At 41.2% G+C, this 11078-nt stretch overlaps 1 protein-coding gene across 1 annotated transcript in view; it reads right to left on the bottom strand.

The window, feature by feature from the left end:
- Positions 1-11078, bottom strand: part of ADAMTS20 (ADAM metallopeptidase with thrombospondin type 1 motif 20) — a 181643-nt gene that overhangs the window by 81951 nt on the left and 88614 nt on the right. The window contains exons 21-28 of the mRNA XM_045287241.1: positions 10885-11049; positions 10054-10218; positions 8611-8730; positions 6368-6475; positions 4657-4821; positions 4132-4404; positions 2481-2642; positions 475-651 (exon numbers count right to left, since the gene is read on the bottom strand). Coding sequence (XP_045143176.1) covers positions 475-651; positions 2481-2642; positions 4132-4404; positions 4657-4821; positions 6368-6475; positions 8611-8730; positions 10054-10218; positions 10885-11049 — 1335 coding nt within the window. The remainder of the gene's footprint in view (positions 1-474; positions 652-2480; positions 2643-4131; positions 4405-4656; positions 4822-6367; positions 6476-8610; positions 8731-10053; positions 10219-10884; positions 11050-11078) is intronic.

Here is an 11078-nt window from a genome sequence, read left to right as displayed (position 1 = left end):
CATTTAAAGACAGTTATTTGGTTTTGGATCAGTTATTAGATACTGACGGACAAAAGCCACATAAAGTTAATAGGTTCCAACAAGACACATCCTTAATTTGCCATTGTTATATGCACAATGTTAACATTATACACAAGTGTAAATGAGGATACATTTCTGGGTAGAGGAAGAAAATCAATGAATTAAGGGAAAAATATTTCTATGAGAATAGTTAATGCCATGGTTCCAAATTCACATAGGAAAAATAAATAGATGCATATAACTATTTATGTATACATGTTACAGTGCTTGACTCTGAATGGATTCTGCTTCTTTACTAATATCAAATAAAATAGCACAGCCAAAACAGCCAATGGTCGTCTTTAAAATAAATCAGAGTAGATGCAATATATGTAGTTCACAAGTTTTAGAGCGGGATTTAAAGTTGAACGGACATAGTGAATCAAAAGAAAAAGAAAAAGAATACTATCGTACCGATTTCCATGGTCCCCGGTGCCATGAAACCTCATTAGGGCACGCCTGCACATGGCATGGTGCCACACTAGGGGGCTTGTTTAAGATTTCACAGTTTTGCTCCTCTGACATCTGGCCATTGGGAAACTGACAGATTACAAATCTTGACTTTATTCCTCCTCCACATGTTTGTGTACACTAAAAATAAGAATGGTAAATGAAAAATTATGTGGTTTAAGTAGAAAATGATATTGTTTCAACAAAAGAAAAGTTTACATTGCATAATTCCTGGATAATTCATAATATCCTCCCTGGGTAAATAGTCAAAAGATGCACAGGATACATCATTGCACCATTGCAAATGAAAACATGAGGTATCACTGTACACCTACTAGAACGACTAAGATACTAACGCAACAACCCCCAGAGCTGATGGCCATGTGGAGCAATGGGAACGTTCACTCATGACTAGTGGAGACGCAAATGAGCACAGCCACTTTCAAAACCAGCTGGTGCGGTTTCCTACAAGGCCAAACACAGTCTTTCTATACAATGCAGCAGTCATGCTCCTAGGTATGGTAAAAAGGAATTGAAAAATGTACATTCACATAAAAACATTCCTAAGAATTTGCATCCTTATTCACTCTAGCAGAAGTAACCGAGATGTTTTTCAAGTGATGAACACACTGTGGTATGTCCATTCACTGAAATATTGTTGATTTAGTTAGTTTATTGTGCCAACCTGGCCAATAAACACATGCGGGGTTAATTGAAGGGTGGAGAGATAAATGGCTCAGCGCACCTCGCCTTTCTAGTTTTCGGGTCTCTTGCTTTGTGATGGTCGCACCAGGGTGCAGCTGCCTTAGCAGTTCCCTGCTTCAGCTTGCAAGGCTGACTTCCTACAAGACATCCCCAAAGAGAAGCTGCATGGACCTACCCCGATGCAGCCCTGGGTGCTGGGGCAGCCCTGTGGAGACCCCTGCCAGTGCTGAGATGCTTACACATTCACTGATTTGGCTTTCCTCCTGCAGTCGGCATCATTGTGTCTGTTTTGTGAGATGGAGGAGGACTTTGTGGCTTGGTGTTGGAAATATGGGTTAATGTTGGACTTGTGGGCTTGGGCAGCACTGGGTTGGGATGTTTTCTTGATGCACACTTAACCTTTATATAAAACTCTTTCTTATACATGAGTTGCTGTGGATTTGTTTCCTACAAAGCTGAACACAGTCTTTCAGCAATCATGCAACACAGTCATGCAGCATCATGCTCCTAGGTATGGTAAAAAGGAAATGAAAAACGTACATTCACATAAAAACCTTCCTAAGAATTTTCAACCTTATTCACTCTAGCACCCACATTTGAAGTAAGCGAGATGTTTTTCAAGTGATGGACACACTGTAGTATGTCCATTCAATGAAATATTGTCCGGCAAGAACAAGAACTACCAAACTGTCATGACAAGGGAAGAGACAGTGCATTTCTAAAGTTAATTTAAAAAAATTATCTTTATATCCCCGGTGCCCGGAAGAGCAGGAGGGCCTGGAGGACCAAACGTCCACTGTGTTGTGTGAGGAAGAAGCAACCTCCAGGGAATATTTCAACGATGGGATACAAATGGGGACTGGGGATTTAGTGATCTCTTTTTCTAAGTAATTAAAAGAAGAACATGCTGATTTTAGAAAGGTGGTCCTAGTTTATAGGCAGCCATATCAAGTTCTGCTAAAAAGTTGGAAATGAGGAGGCTTCAAAAAGTTTTTGGAAAATGGAATTAAGAGATAATGGAATGTTTCCACAAATTTTGTTGAAGTCCCCTTATTGGATCTTCTATCAAAACGGAGTGATGTATATGGTGGAAACCATCTATGAAAGCAACCTCATTTTCATCACTGTATTAAAACCAAACAAACAAAGAACTCCTGACTGTCTCAAGACAATCATGAAGCAAGATTATCGCACATTGAGCAATGCTGCCCTTGACCCTGCGGCGAAACCACAATCTGCACACGTCTAGGGAAGCTCTGCTTTACCTCGCCCCAGCTGCCGTAGTTCCACCGGGGACAAGGTCCTGAGTCACAGAGCTTGGACTCCGGGGGCCTGGAGGCTGCGGGACAGTCACTGGCACTCTGTCCATCTTCATCCTGGCAGACCACCACTCGGTGTTGAAGACCTCCAGCACAACTACTAGAGCACTGACAAGGAGAAAGCACAGATAAACACAGAGTTTTGACACCAGGAATGCAGACTGCGGGAGGGGGCACAGGGGAGATTTCAGTACCTTGACTCAATCGGAAATCCACATCTACATTAAAATCATCCCTATTAAAATCACTGAGAAACCCTGGTGGCATAGTGGTTACATGTTGGGCTGCTATCTGCAAGGTCAGCCTTTCGAAACCACCAGCCACTCCAGGGGAGAGAGATGGTCCTTTCTAACAAAAAGAAGAAACTATGAAAATATGAAGGGGAAATCCATGTAGAGTAAGCCTTAAAGCTCCAGCGAATCCCTCTGCCCACAGACTGGGTAAGTGAATAAATACCCTTGCTAACATGCAGAGATCAGTGGGAAGTGGATGATTGCAGATGCAGATGGTAAAAATTTAGCATTTTATCATTTGATCTCCCTTGTGACCCATTTTAAATTTAAACTATAAAAAATTATAGTTTTTAATATTTTCTGCTTTCTTTTCAATTAAGGTTTTTCTGTTTTACTTTGCTATCACTGTTAGTTTCTTGTTTCCCTTGTATCTTTTTCTGTATATGAAATTTATAGAGACAGTAACTGGATTAATGGTTCCGTGGGGGTATGGCAGGGGAAGTTGGGGGGAATTGGAGAGCTAATAACATTGAATATAAAACAGAAGGAAATGTTCTAGAATTGATTGAGGTGGTGGTTGTATAACGTTTCTTGATAGGATTCAACTATTGAATCGTATGATATGTAAATTTTACGTCAATAAACCTGCTCAAAATTTTTTTTAAAAGCATTGCAGTCTCAGAAGCTCACGGGGCAGTTCGCCACAGGCCTGGAGAGCTGCTCTGAACAGCAGAATGGGCTCTGTGCCTCGAGGAAGACGGGCTAAAGTCACAAGTCTAGTGGAATCGGGAAAACCTGTCCAAAAACTTCAGTCAGAATTTGCTGGTAACATACATTTTCACCCTTTTCGTACACATTGAGGGAAAAGGAATTCAAATTTTAAGGTTTCAAAAAGAAGAAAGAAAACAAAGATAGGGTTCAGTTGCTTAACTTTCAACTTGCTGCTTTTCTTCATTCTGGGTCATAAGACTGATATCAAATATAGATTACACTTGTACCTCTTGCAGTTCCGTCATGATTTTACACCAGCTATGACATTATTATACTAGTCACTTGCAGGGTTGAGTTTTTTCCACAAACATATCTCTAAAATGTTTGCTTTTCTTTTTGTTACAAGGGACTCTAATCAGATGTTTTTCAGTACATCACCCTGCAGTCACAATGTCCCAGTAGTGTATAATTCAATTAGAATGATGGGAATTTGTCATCTGCATGAGGCATTGCTTAATAACTTCGGGATTTCAACTATTGCTCTTTAGCTCAGTTTAGCATTCTAGGAATATGCCATCATAAAATGCTTATCAATTATGAGACTATAATATAATCAAATTGAAGACACAATACAGCTCAATAAAGCGGCTTACTGATCCCCACGGTCCTGTTCTCCATTGGTTTCCTCTGATAGATGGAAGATCCTCTGGTTCGTGAGTTAATGGAGAACTCCTGTCTGGAGGGTGGCTGGGCTGCTCAGCGGAGCCAGGAGAGTGATGGTACACAGGTGGGCAGGCTGCTAGGTTACATTCTTGTTCTGTAACAGGGCGAACTTCGGGGTCACAGTAATCCTCATTAATTGCCTGGTGGTAGTTGACACATAAGACGTGTCGAGTTGTTTTTCCATTGCCACAGGTTGCTGAGCACTGATGAAAAAAAGGTATCATATTTAAATGTATACTGTATTTACGCATCACATGTATGTATATAATGCATCAGAAGTTATATTGCTATAATGTATTTAAATTGCATTAAAATTGAATGATTTAAATTTAAATATTAGTTTTAAAGCTACCCAACAATAATTAAATCATTATTCCCCTAAAGAAATAAATCTACTAGTTAAAGGCTATATTATATTGACATTTTTCATCTCCTTTTCTTATAAGAATACTTACAGGTGACCAGCTACCTGCTTGCCACTCTCCACAAGGGCTAAAGCAGACAGCTGTTTCCGGAGGGCGTGGTAAATGGGCACAATACGATTCGGCTGAGATCCCGTCATGCGCATCACGGCAGCTGACGTAGCGAGCTTGATTGCCTCTTCCACAAGACACAGAGCACTTACAGGGAAAATCATCACACCAGGGGCGTTATACAGAATATCTCTCAATTCCTGTCCCTTAGCTATTTGTCAGATTTCCCAAATATCAAGTTTCCTGAGAAACTTAAATGAGAATTAGTATCACCAAGCATCATATCTGACTCAAATTTTGCAAATCTGATCATTTGAAAGAGTAAGGACCAAACACGCAAGTTTTGAAATGGCTAGTTATTTGCTAACATTAAAGAAACTGCTCATGAGGCTGCGGACACGGGTGGAGAAGAACTTGGAGACAGAGATCAACAAGTACACAGAGGTTCTAAAGACCCGTGGACTCCTGGTCTGAGCCCAATAAAGACTTAGTCCTTCAAAGAAAAAAACAAACAAAAAAAGTATCTTCAGAGTTAAAAATTATACTGAAAGACAGAATATGCGAGGCTTACAATATATCTTGTACATAAAAGTTAAGCAAAATTATATCGTCAATCTAAAGTTGCCTGCTTAGAAAAACAAAAGGAACATTCTGATAGTTAATAAATCAAATTCTGCCTCTGCCAATCGACCTAAGTAACTGTAAATGCAACCCTGACTTTTTAAAAATGAATTTTATTTCGTTATGCTACCCTCTCAATCCCGCCTTTATTGTCTAGAGCTCCTCCGCAGCCAGCAAGGTCTACTTCTTTTGGTATGAAAATCATCTTGCTCTCTTTTCGTGCCCTGCTCTTTCAAAAGAGTACCAGTTAGGGCAATGTGACAGCATACTGGACGCAGCTGGGTCTCAGTCGGAGAGAGCTGGTGTCCTTACAAGAGAAAGGCTACATAGAGACGTTGACACTGGGAGGTCACCAGTGACACTGCCACTGCAAGCTAAGGAAGACCTGGAGCTTCCAGAAGCGAGGAGCGAGGCGTGGACCAGCTACTAGGTCAGAGCCTGCAGAAAAAATGCACAGGCCCCAGCCCTTCCCTGGGACTCCGAGCCTCCTGAGCTATGAGACAACACATTTCTGTTCTTACAAGCCACTTAGGTTGTATAGTTTTGTTACTACCACCCTAGAAAATTAGTGCAGTCGTTTAAATAAAAGTTGTTTAAAAGCGTCACATTGGGTCTGCTGTTCATAAAAATAAACTCCCTGCCATTGAGTGGATGCTGACACATAGGGTAAGGTGACCAGACATCCTGCTTTTGTCGGGACAGTCCCGATTTTTGGAAAGAATGCACGACAAGTTAGGGAACGGTCTATCTGGTCCATATAGACCAAATTTTTAATCAAGAACACCCTCCCCCCCAGGTCAGTGGTGTCCCACTTTAAATCTGGTCACCTTAACATAGGGACACTTTAGAAACTCAGAAAACTTAAATTTTGTATCCAAGGTCACAGAAGTCTTGGAAGGCAGGGCAGGATTTAGCAATTAAATGACCTGATTCTATGTCACACCTTTTCACACCATCAGATTATCTGAAGATAAGGGTGTACAGTGATTTTGAAAATCAGTCACAAATATTCTACTAATCTCTGGAAAACTTCATAAAAGAAACCCTGCATCTATTTAAAAACTTGACTTACTGGGGTCCAAGAACCATGTCGCCACTGTGCCACCTTTTCCACAGGAAGAGCAGGCGATGAAGTGGCCCCAAGGTTAGGAATAATCGGGCATGGTACCGATATACAGTCCTATTTGAAAGAAAAGAGAGACTGTGATACAGCAAGTGATCGATCACGTGGATGAAACCTTACAGTTCACTTCTCCCAGATTCCTCATTCAAAACAGTGGCCTACGAAAGGACTTCAAGGGTTTTACTTTTCAAATGCACAGTGTACGGTCCAAGTAGTAGATGAAAGGATCTGAATCCGAAAATCTGGATCACTCTGTCTGATAGTTAAAAAGCCAGAGCAAACATTTTTCAAAATACCATTAAGCAGAAACATGTAGAATAAGCACCTTAAGAACTGTGAGACACTTTAGTGCAGTGGTTCTCAATCGGTGGGTCGTGACCCCTTTGGGGGTTGAACGACCCTTTCACAGGGGTCATCTGATTCATAATAGTAGCAAAATTACAGGGATGAAGTAGCAATGAAACTAATGTTATGGGTTGGGGGCACCACCACGTGAGGACCTGTCTGAAAGGGTCGCGGCATGAGGAAGGTGGAGAACCCCAGCAGTTGTTGGTAGGCATCACGGAATTGGGTCTGGCGCATAGCAATGGCCTGTTCACCCAAACAAAACACTGCCGGGTCCTGGGCCTCCTCACAGCTGTCCTGATGTCTGAGCCCACTGTTGCAGCCCCTCTGTCATTCCATCTCCTTGAGGGTCTTCCTCCTTTTAACTGCCCCTCTACTTTACCAAGCATCATGTCCTCCTCCAAAGGCAGGTCTCTCCTGACAATATCCAAAATATGGAAGACATAGTCTCCCCATGCTTGCCTCTAAGTAGAATTCTGGCTGCATTTCTTCCAAAACAGGTTTGTTTGTTCTTTTGGCAGTCAATGGTAGTTTCGCTATTCTTTGCCAGCCCCATAATTCAAATGCATTAATTCTTTATTGGTCTTTTTGTTCATTGTCCAACATTCACATTCATATGAAGCAACTGAAAATATCATGGCTTGGGTCAGGTGACCTCAAAATAGCATCCCTGCTTTTCAACAATGCAATGTCTTGTTTGAGCTGACTACTGCTTCCACGGCACAATCCTTACTTCAATCTTTTCTCCATTTATCATGCTACCTAGTTACATTGAGTCATGATCCATACTGAAGGCTAACATCCTTGGTCTTGATCAGCAAGTGCTTTAATTCCCGCTACTTTCACAAACAAGGTATGTCATCTGCATATCACAGGTTGTTAACCTATCTCCCTCCGTTCTTTATGCCACATTCTTTTTCATACAAGCCAGCTTCTCTGATGATTTCCTCCACATGCAGATTGACTAAGTACGGCGGAAGGGTACAACAGTGACACACACATTTCATGATTTCAAGCCACACAGTGTCCCCTGGTTCTTGTTTGCAAAACCGCCTCTTGACCCACATACAGGTTCTGCCTGAGGACAGTCTGGTGTTCTGGAATTCTCTCTCTTCTAAAGCTATCCATAGTTGGTTATGTCCACATGGTCAAATGGCCTGGCAGAGTCAATAAAACACGAGCAAACATCTTTCTGGCATTCTCTATTTTTAGTCAAGATCCATCCGACATAATCCCTGACATCTCTTGTTCCACGTCCTCTTCTGAATCTGGCCTGAACCTCTGACAGCTCTCTGTCAAAGTACTGCTGCAACCTTTGTTGGATGATCTTCAGCAAAATTTTACTCGCGTGTGATCTCAATGCTACTGTTCTGTAATGTGTGCATTCTGTTGGGTCACCTTCCTTTGGACAGGGGACATGTTGAATCTCCTCCAGTTAGTTGACCAAACAGCTGTCATTCAGATTTCCTGGCATAGACCTATGCGTGCTTTCAGTGCTTCGTCAGCTTGTTGAAATACTGCAATTGATATTCCGTCAATTCCTGACACTTTAGAGCTCCATGGTATATACAGTAATAGTTTCAAGCATGGAATAGTATTCTATGGCTCCAAAAATGAAAATATACTGTTTAAATTAGTGGTCCAAATTGTACAAAAAGAATAAAAAATGTCATTAATAAAGCTAGAAAACTAGCAAAACCAAGAACAATAAACCCTCTCACACAACAATTTTTAAAGACGATTTGTTTAAGAGGAAAAATGCATATGGGACTACTTCGAACACATCCTTACTTCTCTTGTATTAGAACTCTCCTTTGTGTGTATAATCCATAAAGAGGTCGCCTTACCTGTCTGTCACTGGGGCGACTGGCCTCACTGCACTCTCTGTCATCTAACACTGCACTAATGAACTCACTGACACATTTCACAGCTCGCCGCTGAAAGCCGGGTCCACACGTGGCTGTGCACTGCAAGAACAGAGACCAGCAAACACCATGTTTTCAAAACACGACATCTATCTATTTACCTAATGCATAGTTAATTAATAATACAGGATCAGGAAGTCATTTTAGTAATTGCTTATATCATGGTCAAAGCTTAACATTAGCAAATTCTATCAATGTACATAATTATTCACATTTATTACAAAGCTATTAATAAATTATTGAAGTTAACAAAATTTACTGTGCTATTGTATCTCCAATGAACCCTGGTGGCAAAGTTCTTTTTTTTTGGTTTGGATTTGGCAGTGTTTGTTTGTTTGTTTTGTTGCATGTAGGATCGCTATGTCTCATGATCAACTGGATTGCACCTAACACAACATAAACATTTTTAGGATTTACTGAGCTTTGTAAGCTTAAAGATTTCCATGTGGTAATATTTCCCTTTTTTAAAAAAATCGTTTTATTGGGGGCTTGTACAACTCTTACCATAATCCATACATCCATCAATTGTGCCAAGCACATTTGTACAGGTGGAAAAGTTCTGAAGTGCTCAGCTGTTAAACAAAAGTTTGGCAGTTCAAATCCAACTCCCACCCGGTAGGCAGTCGAAGAGGCTGTCTGCTTTCATAAAGATTACTGCCAGAGAAACTCAATGAAACAGCTTATGCCGCTCTATGGAGCCACTATAAGATGTAACAGACTCTACAGCAGGGTTTAGTGTAGTTCTAATTGTGGTTTTGATAAAAGTATCATGTAAATATACCCCGAGAGGCACTGATATTTTCAAGGCCGAGTCTATGTGATTTGTGGAAATGGAGTCATTTTTTTCAAACTTTACCTAGCTTGTAATTTATTTCATTCACTATACTATGTACATTTCACAAAGATAAAGAAAGAAGAGTATATGATAATGGGATATGAGAGAAGGTTCTCCACGACTGTGACACCTGCCCCAAGATGATAGGCTCTCTGCTCCCACCTATCCTAACTATTGTCCGTGGGAACATTCCAAGTTGCCTTTGTCGGCAAAACATGCAAACCCTGCCTACTCCAAGTCCAGGAACAGCATCAAATTAGACACACAAGATAAAAATTATTTAAGTGAGGCTCAATAAAATATAAAATCTGCAGCATTTTTGGTGATCTAAAGGGATGTGAAAAAACAAATCTGGAATATTGATCGGCAAAATTAGCATGAATTACACAGTTTTAAAAACATTTTTATAAATAAGGGTTTCCATGCCAAGGACACTGTCCCAATACACCAATCTCAAGTTAGCTGAATCCACCAAGAAGGGGCTCACTGTGCCACAACTTTTGCGCTGTGAGCCCACATCTAATACTCACAGAAGTCCACGGGCCTACTTGCCAGGAAGCACATTTACGAAGCTCACAAGGTTGCAGAGATTCAGGTTTGACACCTGGATCACAGAAGCCATCATTCAATGGATCTTCATTTAGTTGACACCACACCTGCCGCTGCTTTGTTCCTGGTCCACAGGTAGTGAGGCACTGCAAGCACACACCTGATCATTACTAGCAGTCTGAAAATCCCCAAACCAAAATCACTGGTGTCGGGTCAATACCCAATCACAGTCACTCTACAGGTCAGGTAGAACTGTCCCGGTGGGTTTCCAAGACTGTAACTCTGTATGGGGTTAGAAAGCCTTGTCTCTCTGCCATGGAGCAGTGGGTGGTTTTTCACTGCTGACCTTGTGGTTAACAGCTCAACAGCCACAGCAAAACAAATGATACCATGGTAATTAGCATAGTGAGAGACAGAATGCTTTCCCTGATTTCTCCTGAATTCTTCCGCAGAAGCGGGTAGCATCAGCTGCCCTGAAGCTCTGCTTCCCACCCCTCAGGGCAAAATCCACTTTCTCCAGAGGAGAAGTCGCTGTGAAACTAACCCTCAAATGAGTATACGTCTCAGATGGACACACAGACCATGGCCACTGGGGCTGTGTAATGAAAACGAGTATACACTGCACACCAGTTGCTGTCACTGTTAGCCAGATACTATACGTAAAGCACAACCCATTTCGATTGCCTTGACAATAGAATTTTTTACATGATAATATAACCTTAAATATATTTTTCATTATAAAAAAACTTATATTGTAAAAGTTTCCTACACAATTATTATAGCAGTTCTGAGTCTCATGCAGTTCATGTTACCTCACTCCACTCACTAGTAGCCCAACTGGGACAGGAAAAGTCATTACAACTCTCTATTATCGCTCGGGGAAGTGCTTGGCATTCTCGATCTGCAAGACGATGGCCAAAATGATTTATACAGTAAGAGTCTCGAGACCTTTCACCTCGTCCACAACTTCTGGAGCACTGATTAAAAAGAAAGAGAAAGCAAAAAT

The sequence above is a fragment of the Echinops telfairi genome, unplaced genomic scaffold (genome assembly GCF_000313985.2).
Source record: "Echinops telfairi isolate 266 unplaced genomic scaffold, ASM31398v2 ScPeMD7_12;HRSCAF=54, whole genome shotgun sequence".
Classification (NCBI taxonomy): domain Eukaryota; kingdom Metazoa; phylum Chordata; class Mammalia; order Afrosoricida; family Tenrecidae; genus Echinops; species Echinops telfairi.
The sequence above is the reverse complement of the archived record's forward strand: the minus strand, read 5'-3'. Positions and strand labels throughout refer to the sequence as shown.